A 27,518-nucleotide genomic window follows, 5' to 3' on the forward strand; every position below is an offset into this window, starting at 1 on the left:
CCAGCTCCCTGAGCTGCACCTGGGTTCCAGGGGCAGCACGCCCACAGTGCATGGCCAACTTAGGTTGATGATGCAGAGGGCACAGGACCCAGAGCGGGGCGGAGCAGGAGGCCAGGGCTCTCCATGCCTGGAGCCGGGCTGCTTCCCGGCAGGGGCAGTCAGAGGCCCAGAAGCCGGTGGTGGGGCGTGCACAGCCGCCATGCTCAGTACAAACTGGAACTGCCGCCCATGTCCACACAGACACACCTGTGATCGCTCCCAGAGTGTGCTGAAGCTGGTCTGTGGGACGTGATGTTTACCCCGAGGCTGTTACACTGCGAGTTACACTAGAAAAGTAACTTCATGACTTAAGTCAGGCTTCAGCAAGCTTTTTCTTTTGAGACAGGGTCTCAGTCTGTCGCCCAGGCTGGAGAGCTGTGGCATGATCACAGGTCACTGCAGCCTCAACCCCGTGGGCTCAGATGATCCTCCCACCTCGGCCTCCCAAGTAGCTAGGACAATAGGTGTGCACCACCACACTCACCTAATTTTAAAAATAAATTTTTGTAGAGACGGTGTCTCGCTATGTTGCCCAGGCTGGTTTTGAACTCCTGGCCTCAAGCGATCCTCCTGCCTCAGCCTCCCAAAGTGCTGGGATGACAGGTGTGAGCCACCATTTGAGCTAGCCCACTTACTGTGAAGGACCTGATAGTGACTGTTTGCAGCTTCGCAGGCCGTGCTATTCCACATTGTGAGTGTTCCGCCCTGCCCTTGTAGCATGAACACAGCTGTGGATGATACGAACGGGCATGGCTGTGTGAATAAAATTTCACAAATAGCAAGTGGTAGGCCAGATGTGGCCCGTGGGCCCACCTTAGGTGATATGCCTTCTCAATAAAGAGATTTAGAGAAATAAGTAGGACAGAAGTGTTTACTCCCACAATTGAAAGAACCACAGTGAGTGTTTTGATGCAGGTGTGTCTGTGTGGACATGGGCGGCAGTCCCAGTTTGTACTGAGCATGGTGGCCGCGCACGCCCCACCACCGGCTTCTGGGCCTCTGACTGCCCCTGCCGGGAAGCAGCCCCACTCCAGGCATGGAGAGCCCTGGCCGCCTGCTCGGCCCCGCTCTGGGTCCTGTGCCCTCTGCCTCATCAGCCCAAGTTGGCCATGCACTGTGGGCATTCTCTTTAGAGACCTCTGCCCATAATTGGGCTCTTGCTGTATTCATGACTGTGCATTTTGTGTTTCTTCAGATAACAGACACATCCTGAGGGCGTTTCTGTCATTGAAAGGGTCCTGTAGACCGCATCTTCCCAGCGCACGCCTCCCTGTTGTGTGCCGTTTATTTATTCTGTCCACGACGGTTGAACGGTTTGGTTAGAGTCATTGTGATGTGTGTGTGCGCGCAAGCGTACTTGTCTTTCAATATAAAAGCAAAGGACGTCTTTGAATTCCTTCCTTTCTCAGGCGAGATCACGGGCAGGGGGAGGTTAGGGACGAGCTTGCCCGGAGTGTGCAAAGATCCACGTTCCGCCCGTCGTCTGCAGCTTGGCAGAGCTGCTCTTCTCCTCCCTGCATCCTCCCAAGGCTGCCGGGGTCTGCTCCGCGCTTACTGGGGGCCAAGTAGGGCCGTGATGCTGACCCACCGTCCTCCTCTGGGGGATTCCGCAGGACCCAGCAGCCACCTCTCCCTCTGCTGATTCCCTGGCAAGCGGCGCCGTCCAGGTCCCCAGAGGTGCACTTGGCAGGGTGGTCAGGCCGCCCCCTGACATGAGCACTGTCCAAGAACCCGGTTCTGCTTGGCATCTGGGGCACCAAGAGGGGTGGTCTTGCTTTGAGACTGCTCTGCTGGCCTCACCCGGGAACGAGAAGAAGCTTATGGGTTCGAGCCCAACCAGAGCAGTGAGACCAGGACCTTAGCGTTGGGGAGAGCAGTGGGGGCAGAGAACCTGCAGTTGGTGGGCCCAACCTGTCTAGAGGCTGATCCCAAGGCCGGGCAACCTGGGGCCGTGACCCGCAGAGAATGCGGCGTATTTGGGAACAAAGACCTTCAGTGGAGAGTGGCGGTGGGACCCTGGCTTCATGCTCCACGTTCCTCACCTGAGTCCCTACCTCCTGGTCTTGGACCACCACCCTGCCTTGGCCAGACTCGCCCAGCTTCGCCCGCAGCTCTCAGGGCGGCCTCACCCATACACACGGCTCTGGTGGCTGCGTGTATCACGCCACATGATGGAACACAGGGCCCTGGGGCGTGCTCAGGCCTTCGGGGGCCGCGCAGACCTCCTCTTGCCCTGTTTGTGCCTGATTTCTCCGTCAGAAACTAATGACACAGCCAGATTCCCCCAGATGGCACCTTCCTTCTCTGCCGCGAGTGCTGACAGAGGACCACCAAGTCAGGGAGCAGGAAACTGTAGCGGGCAGGGCCCGTCCCCTCCAGTCACTCCTGCACAGCCCGCAGACACGCGTGTCCCAGAGAGTGGGGAGCTAGACAGGGCTGTGGTGAGGACAGTCAGGGGCCTCGCTAATGAATGAAAATAGACAACGAGGTCCGCCCTGCCTGAGGACTCTGTGGTGGGGCTCCCTCCGGCCTGCTCTGAACCCTTCCCAGCCACAGTAGAACAGCCCACGGAAGTCCTCACGTGCCTGGCTCACCCTTTTCATGGGCACGTGGCTCCCACAGGCGCGCAGCCGATCGGAAGAGGCCGGAGTTGGTGGCTTGCAGTGGGGGCTGGGCACGTTCAGCAGGAGGCTGCTGCTGAGGGGAGCTGGGTCTCCTCACCGGCCCTAGTGGTTTCTCTCCCACGCTGTGGCCCTGCTGAACTGCCCAGCACTTGGAAGTGACCGCCCTGTGTCCTCGATCCACGAGGCCGTGCTTCCCTCCCCGCGACCCACCGGCCTTGCCTCCTTCCTGCTGTTGGCTTCTTGGGTGTCCCAGCTCCCCAGCTCCCTGCAGGGCCACGTGGAGACTCGCAGGAGTGCCCCCAGCCGCCACCTCCTTCCAGGCCAGCCGTGGGCGGGCTGGCACCAGCAGCTTTGTCCTGACAGTGGCGCCAGCCCCCAGGGCAGGGGACGCGTCTCTGGAGCCTGGCCAGCCCTAGCCGGGCGAGGGGGCTCAGGCGGGCTCCAGGCCACGGCAGTGTGCTCCATGGAGCGTGTCTGCCTGTCCCCCTCCACGGGTGCACACAGGTGCTTTTTTTAATTACTTAAGGAAAAGCAATTGCAAAGCCGCTCAATACAAATCCCCTAAGCTGCTGTGGATGGGGATGCCGGGGCGGCCGGCACGGCCAGGAGTGTGAAACGCGGGCACCATCTGTGCTCCTGCCACTCCACGGCCAAATGACACCGTCAGCCTTGCTCTCCCACGCCATCTTTCATCAAATGAATTGAGTTTGCTGGGAATTGCTTGGCCGTAAATATTCCCTCCTGCTCAGCATGGTCGGGCTCTAACTGTTCCCAAGCCCCTGCTCCTGGATCCAGCAGAAGGTTCCATGGCTCCCTCAGGACTGGGGAAGGTGGGAGGAGGCACGAGCTGCAGGAAATTCCACAGGAAGGTTTCTCCCGTCCCCAACCCCACAGCTTCAGATTTGGGGTCGTAAATAGGTCAGTGTCTCCAAGCAAAGGGCGGGCCACCTGGAAAGGGTTTTCAGGGCAAGGGAATAGTCGCGTTGAATGAAGTCTTTCCCTTCCCGTTTCCTTCATCCCGTGGAGCACGGGTGGTGACAGCAAGACAGCCACTCGAAACGGAAGAGTGTCTCGTGATGTTTGGAAATGGGCTTCTCCTTTGCGTGTTTGATGGAGAGGCAGAAAGTTCTCTGCGGGCTTCTGAGGCTGAGATGAGGGTTGGCAGAGGTGGGGGCAGTCTGTGTCTGGCATGTGGTCCCTGAGCTGCCTCTCCCCAGCAGGAGACGAGGGCTGTGCCCGCTTCAGAGGGGGGGCCCGTGCCTCTGCCCCCCACCCTCCGAGCTTCTGCATGGCCCTCCCCCATGCCTGTGGAGACTCCCAGGGATACTTTGTCCCCTAGAGTCTAGACCAGGAGCTTCCAAACTGCAGCCTGTGGGTCAACTCTGGCCCTGGCCTGTGTTTGTCAATAGTTTTATTAACACACAACCACGTGCATGCATTTGCCCATCATCTGTGATGCTTTTGAGGCATGGTGGCAGAGTTTCTCGAAGCTGAAAACGCTTAGCATTTGGGCCTGTGTGACACTGTTTGCCAGCCCTGCCCTTTCCCCCTTCCTCTCGAGGTTGGTGTTTTTCCAGCCCCATCTAAGCGGGTAAGCGACAGACCAGAGCTTCCTGGCCACCTCCTGGGATCTGCGTGCCGGGGTGGGAATTGCCGCTTGGGCATCTGGGTTCATGCCTTGTAGAAACAGGGTCTCCCTGTGTTGCCCTGTTCATGCCTTCTGGGGCCTGGCTTCTCTGGCCCCAAGTCCCTGAAATGTTGAGTGTCACCAGGTCACCTGCAGAACATCCCTCACAGTGCCCCGTGTGACCAAAGTGATGCAGCAGCAGAGCCACCAGGAACAGTGACCTGGGAAGGGCTGAGGGCATGAAAGCGGCGGGTCTGCCCGGGAGGCAGCCAGAGGGGACCTCAGCTCATCCTTGCCACTCGCTTGAGGTTCCCAGACACAAGGGCTGCAGGAAATTCCTATTGGGTGTTTGCTCAATTCCCACAAGACCCCAGGCAAGCCGGCCGCAGCACGTGGCATGTTCATGTCCTTTCATAGCCACTAAGTCCCTGAGCCTCCCAGACCCTCAGTGTGTTCTTCATTAACATTGGCGTCCCTCCAGCCCTGCAAGCTGGCGGCAGTCAGGTGAGGTGTGCGGGAGCCTGTGGGCCACCATTGCCCTCGTGAGGCCTCCTGAGGAGGGGCCATTGTCACATTCTGGGATTCCTGTCGCTTCTCTCAGCTCTTTGGGGACTGCCATCATTTCCCCTCTTCCCAGCCCTCTTGGAACAATTGCTGTTACAAAATACTCCGTATCCATTGTTACCTACCTGGGAGCAACCGCATCTTGACAGGAGGGAGATTTTTGCCTGAACCAACAGGAGGCATCTGAATCTCAGCCTCGCTGGTCTCTGGACAACTGTGCATGGGGTGGTGCCCAGCCCTGAACCTCAGGCCCCTCATCGAGTCATGCGCCCAGCCCCCATTTCTCTTGGGTGTTTGCTCAGTGGCCATTACAACTCCATGGAGGCAAACCAGGGACTCACAATTGGGGGATGCCATTTCCTGACTTGTAATAGAAGTTCTAGAAACAGACCTGGAGTGGTGGTGCACACCTGTAATCCCAGGGCTTTGGAAGGCTGAGGCAGGAGGATCACTTGAACCCAGGAGTTCAATACTAGCCTGAACAACATAGCAAGACCCCATCTCTAAAAAGTCTAAGAATTAGCCAGACGTGTTGGTGGGTTCCTGTAGTCCCAGCTACGTAGGAGGCTGAGGCGGGAGGATCGCTTGAGCCTGAGAGGTTGAGGCTGCAGTGAGCCATGATTGCACCACTGTGCTCCAGCCTGGGTGACAGTGAGACCCTGTCTTGAAAAGAAAAATGTTCTAGAAGCGGAAAGCTCAGCGGTGGGTTGGGGTGTGGGAGGCCCGGGCTGTGGGCCCTACCTGCTCTGGAGTGGGGTGTGTGGAGCCAGCCGTCCAGGTGCGGTGCAGGGAGGGGCTCAGGTGCCTGTCTCCTGCCACAGTGCACGTGCCGGAAGGACATGGTCAAGATCTCCATGGACGTGTTCGTGCGCATCCTGCAGCCCGAGCGCTACGAGCTGTGGAAGCAGGGCAAGGACCTCACGGTGCTGGACCACACGCGGCCCACGGCGCTCACCAGCCCCGAGCTGAGCTCCTGGAGCGCGTCCCGGGCCTCGCTGAAGGCCAAGCTCCTCCGCAGGTGAGTTGCCAAGGGGCTGCCGCGTGACTGGCCCAGCATGACGGAGGGTGGCCCTGCCGGGTGGCCCAGGCCCCTTCCCACCGGCAGGGACTCCAGGCTGTGTCCCGCTCCTCTCTTTCTTCCTATTCCCACCCCGCCTCCTCTTTCATTCTCCTCCTCCTGTTCTGTCTGTTTCTCCTCGAGTCTGAGACAGTGTTTTCTCGAGGCCTCGCCTTGCTGGGGTGGGTGGGCCTTGCTCCGGTGGGCAGTGTCTGTGCCGTTCACACGCGCGGGCTCCCCATACTCCCTGTCACGTCCCCACCAGGAGGCTGACCCTCAGCATGGCATGCTTCCAGGCCCCATGCCACTGCCTCAGCAGAGTCACCAGGCCACATGGTTCCCTGTCCCTCTCACGGCATTTCTGCTGTCGGGCTCCTTAGGCCCCTCCCTGGCACTGAGAGCAGGCGGGTCCCGTGCAAGGACTCACATGGCATTGGGTGGGCTGCCCGTGCAAGGACTCACATGGCATTGGGTGGGCTGCAGAGCCCCTGCCCTTCCGTGTCTGCGGTTGCTCCTTCGGTGTAAAGGTGCTGCTTGGATTTGAGATCGTGGAGAGGATTGCAGAAGGCTGGCCCCTGGCATGACCCTGGATGCCCTCCTCCCACTCAGAACCCCTTTCTGCGCGTCGGTGTCTCCCCTGCCGCACAGACCCTCCAGCCAGGTGTCTGGTGTCCGCCTGGAGGAGAGGGCAGAGCGTCTGCAGTCTCTTGGCTTCCGACTGCAAGAGGCCGTGGGGACACGGAGGCAGGTCCCAGCCAAGGAGGAGGTCCACTTCATGCCCAGAGTGAAGACGAGTGCTGGCCTCCCTGGTCCCCACTCTGGGAAGCGTCCAGGCTTCCAGGCTCTGAGCTGCTCTCAGCACAATTGTCAACAGATCTCACTGCTGTTTGGTGCCCAAGAAACATTCAGGGAGCCCCTGAGCACGAGCTGGAGCCGGGAGGGACGGCACGGAGTGGGCTCAGCCGACTGCTCCTGGGAAGGGCCGGAGAGCAAACGTTTGTGACTTGGCAGCTTTGCAGGCCAGACCTCCTGTGTCTCGATGTCTCGACTCCTCATGGCATCTCAAGACCCCTGCAGATGATAGACAGAGAAGAAATGTGCGGGGCTGTGTCCATGAAGCTTTGTTTATAGACCCTGAAATCCGGATCTCATGATTTTCACATGCTACCAAATATTATAATTTTTCTGTTTTGAGCCACTTAAAAATGTGAATATTGGCCAGGCACACTCACACCTTTTAATCTCTGTGCTTTGGAGGCCAAGGAAGATGGATTGCTTGAGTCCAGGGGTTTGAGACCAGCCTGGGCAACATATTGAGACCCCATCTCTAAACAAAATTTAAAAATTAGCCGGGTGTGGTGGTGTGCTCCTGTGGTCCCAGCTACTCAGGAGGCTGAGACGGGAAGATCACTCGAGCCCAGGAGGTGGAGGCTGCAGCGAACTGAGATCATACCACTGCACTCCAGCTTGAATGACGGAGCAAGACCTTGTCTCTCCGGGAAAAAAAAAAAAAACCTGTAAACACTGTTCCTACCTTGTGGGCCGTACCCAGACTAGCTGCTGCCAGGTCTGGTCTTTGGGCCTACAGTGGTGGCCCTGGTGTGGGGGCAGCCTCCCCCTTCGCTTTGAGCAGTGGCCTTCGTTCTGCAGCCATCCAGTCACTGCTGGCTTGATCTCATCCCAGCTGGCGATGGATGGTGCCCACTCGAGACCCCGCCACTGAGCACCAAGGTTGGGGGCGGCTCAGCCTTGGCCCCCACCACACTCTGAAGAAACAGGCCTTGGAACTGGTTTCTGAAAAGTCACTCGTGGTCCAGTAACTTCTCCTCTAACTGGGCACCTTCTTTTTTAGCATGTGCATCTGTTTGTGAGTCTGGGACTCCTGGGTGGTCTGGGCATCTGCCTGGGCCTCCTCTGTCTTCCCCGCCCCGCGGCCTGTCTCGGAGAATGTTCCCTCCGCCCTGAGTGTTTTTGCAGCCCCTCCTGACAGCCCCGCCGAGTGAAGCTCTCTCTTCTGCTCTTGTGATCTGTCCTTTTGATTTCCTGCCGCCTGCTGCTCCTCGTGAAGAGCCGCCTCCTGGGGAGGCCACTCCAGGCGGCCACACCGGCACAGAGCTCGTGCACCCAGCTCCCAGGCCCAGCCGGACGCGCTATTTGCATAATGGTTAATTGATTGTGGCTCAGGCTAATTGGTCAACAGAGCGGATTGCCAGTAAACCGGCACCACGCTCCAGGAGTGGAATGGGACTAGAGGCCGTCTAAATTGCCAGCCAGGAGGAGATGCAGAAGCCACGGCGCTCACCGCTGCTTGGAACTGTCTTTGCACGCAGGAAGTGGACCCCCAGAACCAGCCCTTGCGCGGCCCGGCCTCCCTGCCCCAGCCGCCCCCTCGCTCGCTCGTAGTCACGACCTGCTCCCCCCAGGAGCCCCCTCCCGCCCTCTCCCGTGCACTGCCATCCTGGGGGCTGCCTTCCCCCAGCAGCGAGCCTGGATAACAAATGAAGGCACCTTCCCAAGGATGTAGTTTTCTTTAAAGCCTTCAGTATGTAAAACAAGGCTGATGCGCTTTTTTTTTTTTTTTTTTTTTTTTTTTAAGTCATGGGGGGTGCTTTTCTCTGGAGAGGCGGATGGGTGACTCACGTTTCAGAGCCCAAGCTACCCCTCCCGCCCCCGGGGAGGTGGTCGGTTCTCCCCTGAGCAGTGCTCTCTCCACATGGCCTGCCTTCTCCCCTGACCCAGGCTCCCTCCCTGAGGGCGTATCTTGGGGCCAGGGCAGCCCTGTCTGAGCATCTGTAGCTCAGGCTGGATCGGGAGACACGGTGGACTGACTGGCTCTGTCTCCCAGACAAGGGGCTTGTGGACACAGGCTGGATCCTTCTCTGGTGGGGGGAGCGTCCTGGGCCCTGCAGGGTGCTGAGCAGCGTCCCTGGCCTCCACCCACTCCATGCCAGGAGCACACCCCAAGTCGTGACAACCACAGATATCCCCAGACGTCGCCCAGTTCCGCGGGTGGGAACCCCTGCCCTAGACCACGGGATGGCATCAGGGTGGGCGCCATGCCCTCGCCCCAGTGCAGTCCAGCCTTCCCTGCCCTCAGCGTGGCTGTGGGACGACCCCATGTGTTTACCAGGTGCCCCGTGGGGTGCGGATGGTTCGGCACAGCAGCCTGAGCTCAGAGGACATGGCTTGCTCCCCGCCCGCCACCTTACACGGGGCTCTTCCGGAGCTAAATCTTGTCGGGCGAGCGTTGGGGGCTGTTTATATTCTTCCCCTGATGGATGGGTCGCCTAAAACGGCAGCCTGGCTCCTGGCGGGTGTCCTCGGCCTCCCCACGCCTTGTGTTGCTGTGCGTTCCTGCGCCTTGCCTGAGCCGGAGCCCTCACAGTGCTCTCTGGCACCCACGCGGCGCTCCTCCATGCAGACTCTTTCCACGCGAGAAGCGCCATGTACACATGCTCCAGCATGTACGCGCTCCCTGCAGGACATCTGTGCACCCGCCTCACCACAGCCTCCCTGGCCCACTGCTGCTCTGTGAGCCCGGCTGGGCCCAGGCCTCGTCTCCCCTACCCCTCCGAGCTCCGTGCTCCCTGTCCCCTCCGGCTCTGCCTTGGCCTGTCGCCCCCACAGCAGTGCAGGACACCACCATGCCTCCGGCCCCGACTCCCGCCAGGGCTGGCGCACCCCAGCTGCGTTCCTGAGCCCTCCCCACCAACAGGGACCTCAGCCCTCAGGGACAGAACCTCACGAGCACAGGGACCTGCCAGCCCCTGCAGGGAGCATGCAGCCTCAGGGACTCACTCACTGTCTCCTGTCTCTTTCCTAGAGCTGCTGTTCATTTTCTCAAAGGTGAAATTCCTCAGCACAGCGTCTAGTCTTGGGGGCGGGGAGCACTGGGCCACTTGGGGGCAGGGGGTGGGGGGCGGCTCTGAGGGCTCAGTCTGGGGCCAACCTCCCAGCCATCCCTAAGCCTGGGGCCAGGGCTGGGGCAGCCCCAGTCCTCCCCGCCCTGTGAGAAGCCCTGAGCCAGCGCGGCATTGAGAGCTGACGGTCCCACTCTGGCTGCTGCAGGTGGCCCGTGTTACTGGGTGACAGGGCCGGAGGCCGTCCACCCCGCCTCCTGCCATACAAGCTGCAAAGGACACCTGCTTCCACCTTGGAAATATTAGTGCAGTTTTCTGAACTACTTCCCGACATTTGGCTCATAGGAATGAGCCCAGGGGCGTCCAGTTAAGCCTGGCAGGCTAAGTGCTTATTTATCTCCACTCTCTCCTGAAACGCCCCTGAAACGCCACAGAGTGAAGTGCAGAGAACAGGAGGGGGGGCAGTGGCAGCTGAGCATGTCTACAGGCTTTGAAAAGCAGGGAAGGGTGGGCAGGAGACCTCCTGGGCCAGCGACCAGTAGGACAGCCAGCAGGGAGCGGCTGGTCTGCACCACGGGGCCGCAGAAAGACACAGCGGGCAGACGTGGGCAGCTCCTGGGGGGCTGCAGGGGGAATGCACTACGGGGCTGCAGAAAAATAGCAGGCAGACATGGCAGCTCCTGGGGGGCTGGAGGGATGCGGGGATAACCAGCAGAAGGCAGTGGGTGGCTCTGGGCAGGAGGGAAGCGCCTCCCTGAGGTTGGCAGTGGGGCCCAGCTGCCAGCCTCACGTCCCCCCACCCCCAAGGCCAGAAGAGACAATAGAGGGGGTGGGGTCCTCTCCCAGAGAACAAAGGGGCCCAGTGGAGCAAAGCCACAGATGCGGATACTGGGGCTCCCCTAAAGTCACAGGCTCCTGCCCTCAGCAGCCCCTGCCACTGCCTTCACCAGGCCCATCTCACACACGGCTTGTCACCGTGCACAGAGGGATCAACGGCCAGGGGGCCCAACACATTGGAGGCCACGCTCCCATGACAAAGCAGGGCCTGCACAGCGAAGAAGGGAAGAGCTCCGAGGAAGGAGGATGCAGTGAGCGTGGGGCCCTGGAGCGGCCCGGGATTTTGCATTATGGAAGAAGAGCCATTGCTGTGAAGAAGAAACGTTCCAGGAACGAGTGACTCTCGGATGTTACCATCTAGAGGAGAGAAGCGCCCTGGTGGATTGGGAGGCTCTTGAAGAAGCCCCTCCCACAGCACAGATGGACCGACAGAGCTGGAAATATGAAGGATCAGGAAGTCAGAGGCATAGTCCAGGAAATCTAGCCCCTGATAGGAGTTTCAGAAAAAAAGAAACTTTGCATTTCCAGGTTTAAAAGTCCGGAAAGTCCACCCAAGAATGGAAATTACCCAAACGACAACACATCGCTGTGAAATTTTACAACTCCTGGATTAAACAAAGGCCCTGAAAGCTTCCAGAGCAAACAGATCACTAAACAGCTCACCAGACTGGGGCTGGGCATGGTAGCTCACGCCTGTGATCCCAGCACTGTGGGAGGCCAAGGCAGGAGGATCTCTTGAGGCCAAGAGTTCGAGGTCAGCCTGGGCAACATAGCTAGACCCTGTCTCTACAAAAAAAAAAAAAAAAAGAACAGGAGACCCTATTAGCATTGGATCTACAATCATAATGCCATAAACTAAAAGACAAAAGAAAAAGGCCTTCAAAAGTCAGAAGAGGAATAGTTCTCCCCAAATCTTTCACCCAGCCAAATTGTCAAGAAATGTGTGAGGAGAATAAGGATCTTTTTAGACACACAGAGTCTCGTGTTCCATCTCCTTTCTCAGGAAGCTGCTGCAGGATGTGCTCCAGCTAAACAAGGATGTAAACCAAGGAAGCCATGGGATTGAGGAAACAAGATCTAACCCAGGAGAGTCAAGGGGAGTCTCAAGATCATGGGAGAAGGAACCAAGACCCCTAAGGTGTCATGGAGAGAAGGGGACACCCTGCACAGGAGACCACAGCAGGAATTTAAGAGCAACGGCAGGGAGCTCAGAGATACCAAGGAAGCTAGGTGTTCCTGAGGCTAGTTCCAGACCCCTGTTTGGGGGGTTGGGGAATGCGGCCTGAGTTGCTCTGTGGCTCATGGATGCACAATGTTTATGGGGCATAAAAGCGTACACGTGGAATTTGGCTGCAGCGGAAGACAGTGGCAGGTGCAGGGAGAGAAGGGGACGGTCATGGAGGCGAGCAAGGACGGCCACACCCTCAGCACCTGTGCCGGGAGCCAGACCCAGAAATAAGCATTGGGTGCAGAAACACGCGAAAGGGGATGAAGGTGTCAGGGTCAGGAAGAGGCGTGCCCTTAGGACCCCACAGATGCCCCAAGTGATGGATGCCTCTCTGCCGTGGGCTGTGCCCCCCTTGCTGTGTCTGTGTATTGAGCCCTACCCAGTTCCATGTAGTGTGGGACCCAGAGGTCTCAGCCTGGCACCGCGCAGGTAGGAAAGGGCTGGGCTGCAAGGATGAGGCCCCAGAGCTCTGGTTGGACACCAGGACAGTCCTGGGCCCTCTGGGGCAGACACAGTAAGGCTTCAAGGCTGTGGGGGTGCACCTGGAAGGCTGTAGCAGGGGAGGGCCATGGTCAGAAGCGACCTCTAGGGTGGGTTTTCAGGGTGGGAGTGGAGGGAGGGACTGCAGTGGGTGGGAGAAGGGGCTATGGAGCTGGAGGCCGCCAAGGCCAGGTGAGTGGAGTAGGAGGGCACCCTTCTGCTGGTGTTGTCTGGGACCAGGGCGGGTCCACTGTAGGATCCTGGCCCTGCAGCCCTGGGGCATTCCCAGACCAGGAGGGCAGCCCACCTTGGGATGACAGTGGTTACAAGAGCCAGTTGCACCCAGCGCCAATCTGAAGCTTCCTATTCCTGAGCCTGCTATCTCCACATGGGGCAGGCACCCAGCATTTCCCCAGCCCTCAAGTGGAGCCTGAGGCTGCCTGCCGGGAGCCGTCCTTGGGCTGCTGTTGTGGAGAACGTTCTCTGGAGGGCAGGGGCAGCTCCCGTGTCCCCCACCCACCTCCTGCTTCCTGTGTTAGTGACTCTGGCCCCACGCCCGCCCCTGCCTGCCTCCCGCCCCCGCCCGGCCGCCCCACAGCGACCTTGTGTGCACCATGCTGTGTGATGCCATGCCTCTGGGCCACCCGCTTTCTGCCTTGAGTCATTGTGGTGGGCCATGCTGCAGACGTCGGGGAGCACTGATTCTAGCGAGTTAGGCAGCTGAGGAGCAAGCAGGGCTGGCAGTGACTAGTGTTCTAGGAAGGCTTCCTGGAGGAGGTGCCCCAGAAGCCAGCATGGAGCACAGGACGGGCAGAGTGGCTGGGAGCAGCGGTGGGCAGGGGTCAGGTCCGAGTGTCCTGAGGGAGCATGGGCTGCTGCTGGCCCATGTGACAGCCTGGCTCAGGCAGAGGCGAGGAGGTCCTGGTGACAGAAGCCCCGCCAGCGGGCACACCCCACCCCCATCAGATGAACCTGCCCCACCCTGGTGACCACTTGGTCCTTGAAGGGGCAGCTGCCACAGGGACCCCTGTGGGATTGAGGTGACCGAGTCTGAGCCCACAGGAACAGGGGACACGGGAAGCACTCAGAAGCCGCAGCCGGCATTGGTAATTGTCCTGGAAACACTGGCGCTCCCAGCTCTGCCTGGCTGCTGGCGGGCTTGACGCGGCTGGCTCTCAACTGGGAAGGGGAGAAAGGCCTCCGGCGGGCCGGGCTGTGCAGCCTCAAGCTCATGGCCTACTGAGGCCCCTGGCCAGGCCAGGGCTTAGGGCAGCTGCAGGGGGTGGGCCTGGAGGAGGTGTAGACATCACACGCCCAGGGGAGGCGCCAGGCCTCGGCTTCTCTGCACTCCTGGCTTCTGCCTGAGCTCCCTGGGAGCCACCCCCTCCGCATCTCCAAAAACTTTTGCTTCCTTCCTGGAAAGGCCCTGGAGGTCCCCGGGGGAACCTGGTGCGAGGCCCTGGCCGCTCAGCTGCAGGTTCACCCGGCTGTCGCTTTTCCTCCTTCCTTTTTCAGCCCCCTTCTCTCTCATTTCTAAGAAGTGCTAGTTCAGCCAAGCTTGTAAGCCTTGGGCTGAATCCCTCACTTGGGGCTGGTGTGCAGGGACCGGGACCTCCCTGATGTACCCCGGGATTGTGGGTGTCCAGGCTGGGCATACAGGATGCGCCTCCTCTTGGCCAACGCCTGCCCTATGAGCAGATCCTGGGCTCGGGGTGCAGAGGAGGCCCTGGCAGACCCTGGGGCGTGGGCACAGGTCAGAGCAGCAGAGTGTGAGCTGGGGCTCCCATGCGCCTCAAAGGCTGCAGAGAGAGGACCCAGGGAGTCGGGGACAGAGCCAGGTGCCCAGGACCTGGCGTCCTGGGGAGTTGAGCAGAAGTCCTAGAGAAAAAACCCGTGAAATTTACATTCTAGACAAATTAGTCTGAAAGAAAACAGACACTGGAAAAAGACTGAGGAGGAGAGGAAACCAAGTCTAGAAAGGAAGAAAGAGCAGACCAAAAGGCCGGGGCTGTCGTAAGTGTCTTTTTCGTTCCGTTTGTCGTCTAGGCATTTTCCATGAGCTGCTGTTTCCCTCGGAGCTCACACTCCCCGTGTCTCTGTCCCGTGGCACACACGGCTCTTGCCGCCCCGTCCCGCCCGTCATCCCACCTGGTGTCAGTCGGCTTCCCATCTCCAGCTGTCATCAGCGTCCCCTGCTTGACACCGTCCCCACCGTGTCCATTGCCCCGTCTCCCTTCGGTCTCTCCTCCCAATACAGCTCCTGCCCTGCAAGAGCAGAACCCCACGCAGGGTTCCCTTTACCCCTGGCCTCCAGTCAGGAGGCTCCTGCTCGTCGGGCACTCTTCTGGGGGTGGGCGGGGGCTGCGCGCTGCCAGACAGAGTGCACAGACCGAGGGCTCTTCCTCCCTGGTCTCCCCTCCTGCCTGATAAACCTCCCTCTCCAGGTCTCACCGGAAACGGAGCCAGCCCAAGAAGCCCAAGCCCGAAGACCCCAAGTCCCCCGGGGAGGGTACGGCTGGGGCGACACTCCTGGAGGAGGCTGGGGGCAGCGTGAAGGAGGAGGCCGGGCCAGAGGCTGACCCCGAGGAGGAGGAGGAGGAGCCGCAGCCACTACCACACGGCCGGGAGGCCGAGGGCGCAGAAGGTCAGTCCCTGCCAGCCCAGGCCTGGCACCTCTGCTTTCCTACCCCCAGTGGGCATCTCCTAGAAGGAACCAGTGCCTGCTGCAGCCAGAGTCCCCGCTTTGTAAGAATCCCATTCAGTGGCTTTCTTGCCAGGGTGGGGCATTTCGTGAAAATAGACATTGTGAGGTGGAGGCCGTAAAAAAAGTGCCTGCTCCCCCAGAATTGAGAAGAGTAGTTACCAGAGGCCAGGCGCAGTGGCTCCCACCTGTAATCCTAGCACTTTGGGAAGCCAAGGTGGGAGGATCACTTGAGTCCAGGAGTTTGAGACCTGTCTCTACTTAGGATTAAAAAAAAATTAACCAGGCTTGGTGGCTTACACCTATAGTCCCAGCTACTTGGGAAGCTGAGGTGGGAGGTTGAGGCTGCAGTGAGCCGTGCTTGCACCACTGCACTCCAACCTGGGCAACAGAGCAAGACCCAGTATCACACACACACACACAAAATAATAATAATAATAATAAAATAAAAGACCAGGATGCTGTATGTGGCCCAGATGCTGGAACGTGCCTGCAGCGGCCGTGGCCACTTCTGAGCAGAGGGCCGGTCCTGACCCGTGAGCGGGTCTCCCACCTGCCCTCGGGCCTCCCAACTCTCCTGGGGCTGGTAAGACGGGGCAGCTGCCTTCCCACAGGAGTGTGAACCAGCAGTTGTGAACGGGGTGTGGGGGGCTGGGTGGCAGTCTCAGAAACATTCCCTTCTCCAGGGGGAGCTTTTGGCTGTGGAACTCCCACCTGTGGGTGTATAAAGGTTCCTGTTTCGGCCGGGCGCGGTGGCTCAAGCCTGTAATCCCAGCACTTTGGGAGGCCGAGACGGGCGGATCACGAGGTCAGGAGATCGAGACCATCCTGGCGAACACGGTGAAACCCCGTCTGTACTAAAAAAATACAAAAAACTAGCCGGGCGAGGTGGCGGGCGCCTGTAGTCCCAGCTACACAGGAGGCTGAGGCAGGAGAATGGCGTAAACCCGGGAGGCGGAGCTTGCAGTGAGCTGAGATCCGGCCACTGCGCTCCAGCCCCGGCGACAGAGCGAGACTCCGTCTCAAAAAAAAAAAAAAAAAAAAAAAGGTTCCTGTTTCAGGGTTGACAGCATTTTGTTTCCGGTGACTGGGTTTTATCTTCTCAGTTTAGCGCTTTAGCTGCTTGGGAGTCTGCGCAAAGTGGCTGTTCCCAGCTGGGGCTCCCTGCTGGGAGCCCTTCTCTCTTCCCACCCTTCCGGGCGCCGTGCAGGGAGCAGGTGTGTGGGGTGTGCCAGCCAGCCTGCCTCCTACCAAGGGCTACCCCCTGCTGTGGTGCCTGAGGCCCAGGTCATGGGGGCCACATTCGCCGGAGGGTCCTAGTCCTCAGTTTCCCTCTGTATGAGCCCAGCACGACCTGGTCTGCCTCCGAGGTGTCAGGTCTCCAGGACGTGCTGTGCCCAAGGTGAATATTGGCCTTGGAACATGGCAAGAGGCCCAACCATGGTGCCATTCAGCAGACATGAGGCCCCTCCCACCTGCCAGGGGCAGCCATGGGGCACCTGATCTGTAACGATGGGGTCGTGGCCCTTGCAGTGCTCCAGGAGGCAGGCACACCCCTGCCCTCCCCATATACATGGGGCAGGTATTGAGGGTCACAGCTGGCCAGTGGCTGTGGGCCTGAGGCAAGAAAAGTGAGCATCACTGGGGGAGAGAGCAGAGGCCGGGGGTGAGTTTGCTCCTGACATGCCACTCACTCAGTGGGGCATGTGGGCTCTGTGTCTGTTCAGCACGCCTCAGGAGGGTCTGCTGGCCTAGAGAGGCAAGACGAGGAAAGCAAAGGCATCATGGGTAGAAAGGAAAAGCACAGCTGTCGTGGCACTGTTCGCATGTAGCGACCATTCTCTACTGAGAAGCAGCAAGCAAGTCTACAGGCGGAGCCACATGGTGACTCGGGGATCGAGCAGAGCTGCCGGAGATGAGCGACGGGCACAGAAACCCGATTGCGCCTCTCATCTGCGAGCTGCTCACAGCAAGCACGGCTCCCAAAGATACCCCTTATGGTGCTACCAAACAGAGATAATGGATCTTGGAATAAACCTAATCAAAAAAATGATCTTTATGGAGAAAATTAGAGACTTTTTTTGGAAATAAGAAAGAATTGCTAAATAAACAGAAGAATGTACCAGGTGTTAGGAGAGCTCCTGAGCAGACAGCTGACGGCTCCCCCCACATTCTCTGCAGGTTCAGTGCAGCCCCATTTGGGATCCCAGCAGGGTTTGCTGATTTAAACACAGACAGATGAAAGCCCAAGGCCTGTCAAGAGGCCAGGGCCGCCCTTCCAGAAGGCAGGGCTTGCCACAGAGCTTGCAGGACCCAAGCAAAGATGGCAAAGGGTCTAGGAATAGGAATCCCAGAGCAGTGGACGTGGTGTGAGACCTGGAGTCCCCTCCTTCCCCCTGTCCATGCTGCCACCTCTGTGAGCGCCCTGTGGCTGCTGAAATGAATGACCATGACCTTGGTGGCATAAAACTACACACACTCCTTCTCTCACAGCGCTGGAGGTCACAGCCTGACACAGGCCTCACTGGGCTAAAATGCTGTGGGCAGGGCTGCTTCCTCCTGGGGGCTCCAGGGAAGAACATGTGTCCTGCCTTTCTCAGTGTCTAGAGGCGCCCACATCCCTCGGTTCAGGGCCCCTTCCTCCCACTTCACAGCCACAGTGCAGCCTCTTCCGGTCTCTCTCTGACTCTTACCTTCCTATCTCCTACCCGGGGAGGACCCTGGGTCCCTGTGTCACCCGGATGCTCTCCTGTGTCAGGGTCCTTCACTCAGTCCCACCTGAATGTTCCTTCTGCCACGGGAGGGGACAGATTCCCAGGCTCCAGGGATGAGGATGCAGACGCCTTTGGGGTCATTCCTCTGCCTGCCACATGCCTAGGCATTTCTGTCCAAAGAGAACCGGCAAACTGGAAACACAAAGCAGGAAAGTATCTTTATAACCCAAAGCTAAGTGATTGTTTATGAAAAAGCACAAACCAGAAAAATAAAGATGGACAAATTCAGTGACTCTCAAATACACTGCTGCGAGGATGAACCTTAAGAAAAATGAGAAGACAAGCCGATAGGTAGGGAAGATACTTGCCACCCGTCACCGACCAAGAGCAGATAAGCATGCCTGAGGACCAGGAGGGGCTCAGCCCCCCAAGAGAGAGGGCTCAGAGGAGGAGACCCCTGAGGCTGACGAGCCCAGCCTGCCCTGGGAAGCACTGAGGAGATGCTGCTTTGTGCTCCTCGGACCACCAGAGGTGAAAACTCCCACCGTGCCCAGCCCTGGAAGCCGGTGCAGCAGGCAGCCCAGTCCCCTGCTGCCTGGGACCTGCATGAGTCCAGCTGCATTGGAGATGGACCTGGCCTCATCCAGAGAAGTGGAGCATTTGCAAACTGCACACCCATAGCTTCCCTTGGGGCACATTTCCTGGAGAGACCCTTGCCAGCGGCGGGCACTAGGACTGTGCAGACACAGGAACAGGCAAACTAACCAACCTCCATCGATGGAGAGGGACGGGGAATCAGCACCGCCTCATGCCCTCGTCTGCCCCACAGGCATGAGGGCTGGAGGCCGCTGCTCCGCGCCCCGTGGCGCTCAGACATGACCTTGCGTGGCACAGGGCTTCTCATATGCTATGCTCCGTTTGTTTAAAGCCCACAGATGGGGCGGCTGAGATGACTGAAATGTACAGTCTCACACCTGTGGAAGCAGGAAGCTCACAGTCCAGGTGTCAGCCAGGCTGGCCCGTTCCGAGGACCCAGGAGGATCTGTCCCGGGCCCCTGTCCTGGGCCTGGAGGCGGCACCGTCGCGTTCCCGTGGTGTTCTCCCGAGTGTGTCTGCCCAGACTCCCCCCTTCCTAAGGACACCGGCCACGCTGAGCCCGGCCCGCCCCGAGGGCCTCATAACTCATTGTGTCTGCAGTGATGCCCTTCCCAAACAAGGCGGCATCCCAGGTCCAGAGGCTAGGACTGCAACCCTATTCACCAGCACAGGGCGAGGGGCTGCCTGTGGGGCGGGGGCAGGCACAGGTGCCCATTTGTGCTGTCATTCTGCAGGGACTGTGTCTACGCTGCAGGTCCGCTGGGGTCTGGGAAATCCTCAGAAATAATGCAGACTCCAGCAGGCAAGCCGGGCGCCTGAGCGTGGGCCGTGCTCGCAGAGGATGAGTCCCTGGGCTGGCTGCGGTAGCAAAAGGCCTCGTGTCTTCTGAGCAGGAGTCTGCGTTTGATTCTGGAGACTGTGAGCCCCAGGCGAGGCCGGCAGGGGAGTGGGGGATGGGTGCAGTTCAGGGTCTGTTCCAAGGGGGACTGTGGGATGTCCCTGGAGGGACCGGCACGGGACAGGGGGATGGCTGAGCCATGACCGTTCTCCGTGTTGGGAGCTGCATGGGCCACCTTGAGCTTGGGCCTTGTGAAAGTGCCTTTCTCATGGGTCAGAACGTGCTGGGGGCTGTGCGTGGTCTCACAGGACAGGGGTGAAAACAAGTGGGCAGAGAAAGATCCAGGCTTGGGTTTGGGGACCTGGGCCCACCCAAGCCCGTCGGTTAACTGCCCATGCGACCCTGAGCTGGGACACTGCCTTGATGGGCCTTTCAGGAGGGCAGAGACGAGAGAACACACATCCTCCCCAGGCCAGCGCAGTGTCGGGAAATGAGGCAGGCTGCTGCCGCCACTGCCATCTGTGGGTTTGGGCAGAGAGGAAAGTGGCCCAGTCCTGGGGAGGCTTCTACAGAGTGGAGGTGGCTGGTCAGAGTCTGGCCTGGGTTCTCAGTGGGGCCTCCTGGGAGGGGTCGCAAGGATCCCCGGTACCACCGGTGTCTTCCTCCCTCTTGAGCAGACTCCAGGGGCTGGCCAGCCTCAGGCTGGAGGAAGGGCGGCCACCACCTTCTGCGACTTGGTTTACCCAACTGTCTAGCAAAGGACTGTGGCTTTGCTGCTTTTCTTTTTCTTTTGAGATAGTTTCACTCTGTCACCCAGGCTGGAGTGTGGTGACGCGATCTTGGCTCATTCAACCTCCACCTCCCAGGTTCAAACGATTCTCCTGCCTCAGCCTCCCAAGTAGCTGGGATTACAGGCACCCGCCACCATGCCCTGCTAATTTTTATATTTTTAGTACGGACAGGGTTTTACCATGTCGGTCAGAATGGTCTCCAACTCCTGACCTCAGGTGATCCACCCACCTCATCCTCCCAAAGTGCTGGGATTACAGGCCTCAGCCACTATGCCCAGCCTTCTTTTCTTTTCTTTTCTTCTTTTTTTTTTTTTTTGAAACCGAGTCTTGCTCTGTCACCCAGGTTGGAGGGCAGTGGTGCAGCCATGGCTCACTGCAGCCTTAAGTTTCCTGGGCTCAAGCAATTCTCCCACCTCAGCCTCCTGAGTAGCTGGGACTGTGGACGTGCACCACAACTCTGCTCATTTTTCAAAATTCTTAGTAGACATGAGGTCTCGCTATGTTGCCCAAGCTGCTCCCGAACTCCTGGGCTCCACCTCAGCCTCCCGAAGTGCTGGGATTACAGGTATGAGCCACTGTGGCCAGCTCTCTTTTAATTAATGTGACTTATTTACTAATCTGCCCAAGCCTACCGACGAGACAGCCACACCCTTCCCAGCCCTGGCCTTACCTGTTCTCACTTGGGCCTCACCGTGGCCTTGGCCCCTGAGAGACTTCGGTTCAGGGAGCTGGTTCGCCTCTGGTCTCCCCTCCCCATGCGTGGTCCTGGCTGGATGGGCGGCTTTCCCTCCCCGACTTGCCCGCTGGAGAGAAGCCTGCGCCACGTGGGAGGGAGTGGAAACCAATGCCCCATCTAGCCGCCTGGTGTAGGCGAGGCCCTGGCCTGGCCACTCACCATCCTGCTTAAAGATGTACAGGGCAACTCACCCCTCCCGAGATTTCCGGGGGTCCACACACCCTGTGCAGTGGTCACAGTGCCTGGTGCATCTCTGAGGCCTGTGGCTTCCACGGGTCCCTGAAGGGATCAACCCCCTACAGAAAGGCCAGGGACCAGCGAAGAGGGTTAGGGGCCACCTTGGTGCCATGTCAGGGTCTCTGCCCAGGGAGGGCTCAGGGCTGGCGCTCACCCCCCCACCCACCAACCTACCTGGACACCCTTATCTCTGTTCCACGACAGAGACTCCTTCTGAGGAGGACCCACTCTGGCAAGGGCGGGTGTTTTCTTGGACACAGCCCTTCTCCCAGGAGCCCGCAGTCCCAGGAACCTCTGGACAGGATATTTATCTCGAGAGAGCCTCACAGATGCATATTCACAGTCAGGGGCGCCACAGGAAATGCATGCCACAGGGATGCGTGAAAGATTTCCTAAAGCGGTTTCTGGTCCCCCTTGAATGCCAGTTTCACGCCCCTAAAAGCTATGATGCTGAGGCACCTTTCAGGGCCTAGCAGTGGGGTGTGGGGTTCCATGGTTTCATATGGAACAAGCTGGGAAAGGGCCGGCACCTCTTGCTCATGGGGCCAGGAGTCATCAGCGTCGGGGAGGAAGCCCCTCGGGAGGAGAGGGGCCTGAGGCACAGTTGGGAGGCTGCTTCCCAGTGGCCGCTGGCGTCCCCTACCCCATTCTTACTGGCTGCTTTGAGGTCTGGGAAGAGCGGCCGCCCTATTGCCCAGCCCTAGGAGGGACTAGCAGCCCCACCAGCCAGCGCTGACCCCAGAGCCAAGCAGAAGGCAGGAAGGTGGCTTCGTCCACCTCTCCTGAGCCTGTGGGGAGGCCCCGCCTCCTGGAAGGCGGCCTGCAGTGCAGGACACACAGGGTCGGGGGGCAGAGCCAAGATAGGGACCCAGGAGGGCTGGCACAGTGCTGTCCTGCCTCCCAGAGGGTGGAGAAGCTGCGGTGAGCACAGCCTCCAGCCCCCAGCCCCCAGCCCTTCCCCTCCCCTCGCCCTGGAGGGCCGCTCTCAGGAGAGGCTTCGTGGCTGGCCACTGGCTTTAGGACGCGGCAAGCAAAGGCCGCCATGTCCTCCATCTGGAGAGCGGCCCCAGCTCACAGTGAGGGGCTGCGAGCTCAGCCCGGGGACCCCCCAGCACATTCCAGCTGGGCCTCGGGGACCGTCAGGCACACCCGGCTGTGGGTTCAGCATGGGAGGGTGGTGGTGTTGGACGGGGTGGCCAGAGAGCCCCTGAGACCGGGGCTGGCTTGGCCCAGGCATGGCGGCCAAGCACAAAACTTGAGGGAGGGCTCCGGAAGCCAGGCCTCCCTCGGCTGGTGGCTTGATTTCCGCAGCTTTGGGGCAGGGACTGAGCGGTGTCCTTGCAAATGAGTGGTTTCTTGCCCCCTCCTCCACAGGGCAGCCTGGGCCTCCGGGCCTGTCTTGGGGTTTGCTGGAGGCTCTGGTGGAAACCCAGGTGCTGAGGAGAAGTGACCCCAGTGCCCCAGGCAGGCTAGTGAGCCCTGATGGTGGGGGTTCTGCTGTGACACCTTCCCTCTCCCCTAAAAAGAGTGCTAGCAGGTACTCAGCTGGCTGCCCTCAGGGGTCCTGGGCAGGTTCTCAGCTGGCTGCCCTCAGGGGCCTGGGCAGGTCCTCAGCTGGCTGCCCTCAGGGGCCTGGGCGGGTTCTCAGCTGGCTGCCCTCGGGGGGCCTGGGCGGGTCCTCAGCTGGCTGCCCTTGGGGGCCTGGGTGGGTTCTCAGCTGGCTGCCCTCGGGGGCCTGGGCGTACCCTGGGCCCCATCTGTACCATGGTCCCTGCTCCCCTCCCTCAGGCCGGGCAGGTGAGGGGTGTGCCAAGGCCTCTGTGGTCCCCGGGGCAAGGACAGCCCGAGGAATGGCTGCGCAGTGTGCTGCCGTCTTTTGGTGTCCGTCCTGGTCTTGGGCGTCTCCCTCTAACAGGGTCCCCAGTGTGTCTGCCGGGGCTTCACAGAGCCTGGGAGCCAATGGGGAAAGGGCTGGAAACTTGTTATTGCAAGTTTGAGAATTCAGGGCGCCAGCAGGCGCGGGCTGTGTGTGGAGTGCCATGAGGCTGCCGGCATTGTCATTCACTGCTGTCTCCAGTTAGGGGATGGGGTGGCACCCATCAGCCGGGCACCCGAGGCTCAAATTATGTCCTCCTTTGTCTCCCATGCCTGGTCCCTCTGGGAGACAGAACTAGGCAGCCGGCCGGGGAGGGCTGTGGGGAAGCGGGACTTGGGGCCATCCCTGTCCTTGGAGGAGGAGGGAGAGAGCCCTACAGTGTGGCCCTTGGTGAGAGGACAGCCCTTGGGAGGCCTAGGGGCTGATGTTGGCCTCAGCTGCCACCCAGCCCTGCCTCCCAAGCAGAACCAGGGCCTGGGGCGGTCGTACCAGTCGCCGCTCAGGTCCCAGGAGGCCCCGTGGGTGGGGGCAGGATGCCAGCCCCTTAGAGAGGTGGGGACTCCCCAGGGACCCTCCGAGCAGACACCTGTGGTCTCATGTGAGGACAGCCTGGCTCTGTGTTCTTGGCCCCACAGCCCTGGCTGGCGTCCCCTATGCGTGGAGCTGTCTGTTGTGTGTGAGGACAGCCCAGTTCTGCGTCCCTGGCCCCCACAGCCCTGGCTGGCGTCCCATGTGCGTGGAGCTGCCTGTTGTGTGTGAGGGGTGGGTGGGTGGGGGTGCCGGGCGGGGGCTCTGATGAGTGTTTCCTCATTGCCTCCTTCCCCACTTCCTCATGTGTGCACTGAGCAGCCCTGCAGCTGGAGGCCATGAGGTTGTGTCCTGGAGTCTTCCTCCCTCTCCTGAGACCATCGATGCCCCAGGTGGGGCCCTCCTGGGCCAGATCCCATGCCAGCCCCCACCCCTGGAGTTGAACCCAACCGGGTGGCCCTGGCTCAGGAAGCCGGCCCAGCCGTGGGGGAGCCTGAGTCCCAGTCCCCGGTGAGCCTGGATGGGCACCGCAGCCTGCAGTGTGGAAGGCAGATCAGATCTGAGTGAGGCTGGGCAGGCGCTATCATGGGCGAAGGAATATTGGATTTCCTTAGGGGAACAAAGCTGTTTGTCCTCAAGTGCCTTTGACACTCGCAGTACGGTGGCTTTCCTGACAGGTGCGCAGGGTGAGGCGTGCGGCCTCTGCAGTCAGCCGGGGCTGCTCCAGCTTCCTGTGGTGAAGCTTCCAGCCCTGGTGAAGGAGCCCCTCCCCTCTGCATCTCCATGCCATGCCTCCACGCCCAGCCTGCCGGGGAGGGGTGTCTCCCCTCTGCATCTCCATGCCATGCCTCCACGCCCAGCCTGCCGGGGAGGGGTGTCTCCCCTCTGCATCTCCATGCCATGCCTCCACGCCCAGCCTGCCAGGGAGGGGTGTCTCCCCTCTGGCATCCGCACAGGAAAAAGTGTTTCTTCCCACACCAGCCTGTCTGCCGTGTCCACTGTTTACCTCCCCTGGCCAGATAACAGCGGAGGGGTCAGATAACAGTGAGGGGCCCAGATACCAGCGGAGGGGAAGACTGGAGGGGAAGACCGCACTCCCCACAAGGCCAGGCTGGTGGTGTTCCAGGCTCCCCTGCCGGGGTGGAGGTCAGGGAGGAGCCTGGCCAGTGTCCCCAATGCCCCAGAATGCTCAGGACTAGCAGGGGTGGGGGCCAGGGCAGTGGCAGGGGCTGCCTTCGCCTTATGGCTGCTTGCCTGTCCCTCTTGGTGGGCGTGTGCCTGCCAAGGACACCGTGGGCGGTCCCCGAAGCCTGAAGCTGGAGCTGGGGTGGGTGTGGGGAGGAGAGCTGGAGCAGGGAGGGCAGGGCCGCCTCCATCCCTGGGGGAGGCTGTGGGCTGGGGGCCCCTCGTGAGAGTGGGTGGGGCAGTGTGACTTCCTCCTGGCTGCAGGGTCTGCTGGGGGAGGGTCCTCACTTGACCCTTCCTGGGGTCAGCGTGGGTCAAGGGTTAAGCGTCATTCCCGGCCCTTGGCAGCCTCGTCACTGAGGCTCTCAGCACTTACCGCTGGTCCTGGCATCTTGGACTGTGGAACTGGGGACAGCGCGTGGTGGGTTTTATAGCAAGTAGTAAGATGTGGGCGCTGTGCTCCAAACCAGAACCCGTTAAGTGCCACATGGTCAACAGTTTAGTGTGCAGAGACGAATTTCCTTCCCTTGATTTTTCCTTTTTTTTTCCAGCCTGTTGGGGGAGGTGGAGGTGGTGAAATGTTAGCAGAGTGACCAGTTCATCCTGGTCTGCTTGGGGCCTTCCAGTTTTAGCACTGAGAGCCCCACAGCCTGAGAATCCCTTGACACCAGCCACTGTCCCTCTTCACAGAGTGTCTGAGAGCCCTGGGGCCCAGAGACACACAGATGGGGCCTGAGCCCCTGTCCCCCTTCTCCAGATGGAGCAGGCAGGGCCCTGGGGCTCCAGGGCTCACAGTGTTCTGGGGTCCACAGTGCGCTCTGCAGCCAGGCTGGTCTTCCTTGAGGACAGGGCTCCGAGGTGCCATGCCACAACTTACCCTGAGTGCAGTGGCCCTCAGAGGGATCGCCCCAGCACAAGCTTCCCACAGCCCGACACAGAGTCCCGCTGGGCCGGGCCCTCCCGGGGACTCCAGGGCAGAAAGCTTTCCCAGCATCTAGAGGCCCCTGCATCCCTCAGCTCAGGTCCCTTCCTTTCCCTTCACAAGCACAGTGCAGCCTGTTCTAGGCTCTCTCTCACTCTCACCCTCCCGCCTCATCTTGTGGGGGCCCTGTGAGGACTTTGGGTCTCCCGGATCATCCAGGATCACCTCCCATTTCACTCAGTCCCACCCACAGAGTCCCCCATGTCCCTCTGTCATGTCCCGCATCCACATATCTGGGAGAGTTGGGACCCGCACGCCTCTGGGGCACTGTGATTCAGCCAGCCAGGCTGCCCATCCCAGTTTTATTTGCTTTACTCACACACATCCTGGCCCCAAAATAAAATGCCACCAAAGACATATGTCACCTGGCCCCTCCCCATCATCTGTCAGGAAATGTCCCCAGTGCTGGCCCCGGGGAGTTCCACACAGAAGGGTGTCGGGCCCTGCAGGCCCGTCTGACGCTCCTGGTCCGCTCACGTGACCACCGGGTTGAGGTTCATTAAGATTTTGTGCGTTCAAGGTTTTACTTCTGTCAGAAGCAAAACCCTTACCGTTTCCACATCAACAGAAGAAACGTAAACAATTCAGATACTCGAGAACACAAAAAGTGCTTCTCCCACACCCCCACCCGGGGAAGTGCCGCTTGGTGCGGCCCACCCAGGTGGGAGCCCGGAAGACAGAGCAGCCTCCTCTGGGTGGGTTTGGTGATGCGTCTCCTCACCTGCCGTGACCCCAGAAGGCATCTAGAGCAACACCTGGTGGGTCCTCACAGGCCTTGGCGGGCGAGTGCTGCTGCTGCGCCTGCGTTCTGGGGAGACCGAGGCCCTGGGGGTGCCTGGCCTGGTGCCCCTGCGGTGATCTGAGGTGGCCCAAAGCCTGTGTTCTCTGCCCCTGCCATGCTCGTGTGGTCTCTCTGGGCTGGAAAGGGCCCTCGACCATCCCAGCCAAGGTTGGGGGATTTCTGGGGAGTGCGGGACCAGCACCTGAGCCCAGGTTCTCCTCCCTGACCGCCTCTCCTCTCCCCACAGAGGATGGGAGGGGCAAGCTGCGACCAACCAAGGCCAAGAACGAGCGGAAGAAGAAGAGCTTCGGCCCGCTGCCCCCACAGCTGCCGACCCCGCCTGCTCACTTCCCCTCGGAGGAGGCGCTGTGGCTGCCATCCTCACTGGAGCCCGCGGTGCTGGGCCCGGGCCCTTCGGCCATGGAGGAGAACCCCCTGCCGGCGCCCCTCAACGTCGTGCCCCCTGAGGTGCCCAGTGAGGAGCTGGAGGCCAAGCCTCGGCCCATCATCCCCATGCTGTACGTGGTGCCGCGGCCCGGCAAGGCAGCCTTCAACCAGGAGCACATGTCCTGCCAGCAGGCCTTTGAGCACTTTGCCCAGAAGGGCCCGACCTGGAAGGAGCCAGCCTCCCCCATGGAGCTGATGGGGCCAGAAGACGGTGGAGCCAGCAGTGGGGCTGGTCGCGTGGAGACCAAAGTCCGGGCCGGAGAGGGGCAGGTGGGGTGGATGGGGGCAGGCGGGGAGAAGGGGGACCGGTGGGGCAGAGGGGAGCTGGTGGCAGGGGAGGCAGGAGGCGGGGAGGAGGAGGGCAGGTGGGGCAGAGGGGAGCTGGTGGCAGGGGAGGAGGAGGGCAGGTGGGGCAGAGGGGAACTGGGAGAGTGGGGCAGAGAGGAGTGGGCGGGAGGGCTGCCTGCTGGTCTCACAGGGCACATGGCGTGTCTGTAGTTAGAGAACAGAGGAGCCCTGTGGCCTTTTGCTGGGACTATCACCCCAGGGGAGGAGACTCAGGCCTCAGGCACACTGAGCCCCTGTGTGGCTCCAAGGGAGCCCCACCCAGGGGTCTGTAGTGGGGCCCTCACTGCAGCCTGTTGTGTGTTTCAGGCACCGTCCACATTTTCCAAATTGAAGATGGAGATCAAGAAGAGCCGGCGCCATCCCCTGGGCCGGCCGCCCACACGGTCCCCACTGTCGGTGGTCAAGCAGGAGGCCTCAAGTGATGAGGGTGAGTGGGGGACC

General features: G+C 60.3%; 1 protein-coding gene across 6 annotated transcripts in view; it reads left to right on the forward strand.

Annotated features, from left to right (window-relative positions):
- The window catches only part of LOC105485051 (lysine demethylase 4B), a 183,652-nt gene that overhangs the window by 134,072 nt on the left and 22,062 nt on the right, over positions 1-27,518 (forward strand). Inside the window, exons 10-14 of one of the 6 annotated variants that reach the window (XM_011747234.2) lie at positions 5,676-5,872; positions 14,228-14,329; positions 14,761-14,960; positions 26,530-26,999; positions 27,384-27,504. In XM_011747234.2, coding sequence (XP_011745536.2) covers positions 5,676-5,872; positions 14,228-14,329; positions 14,761-14,960; positions 26,530-26,999; positions 27,384-27,504 — 1,090 coding nt within the window. Of the gene's footprint in view, positions 1-1,234; positions 2,686-5,675; positions 5,873-6,394; positions 7,178-14,227; positions 14,330-14,760; positions 14,961-16,744; positions 22,592-26,529; positions 27,000-27,383; positions 27,505-27,518 lie in introns of those variants that run through there. The other 5 variants (XM_011747265.3, XM_011747247.3, XM_071088152.1 and 2 more) reach the window with 5 other exon arrangements.

Source organism: Macaca nemestrina, chromosome 20, assembly GCF_043159975.1.
Source record: "Macaca nemestrina isolate mMacNem1 chromosome 20, mMacNem.hap1, whole genome shotgun sequence".
NCBI classification, from domain to species: domain Eukaryota; kingdom Metazoa; phylum Chordata; class Mammalia; order Primates; family Cercopithecidae; genus Macaca; species Macaca nemestrina.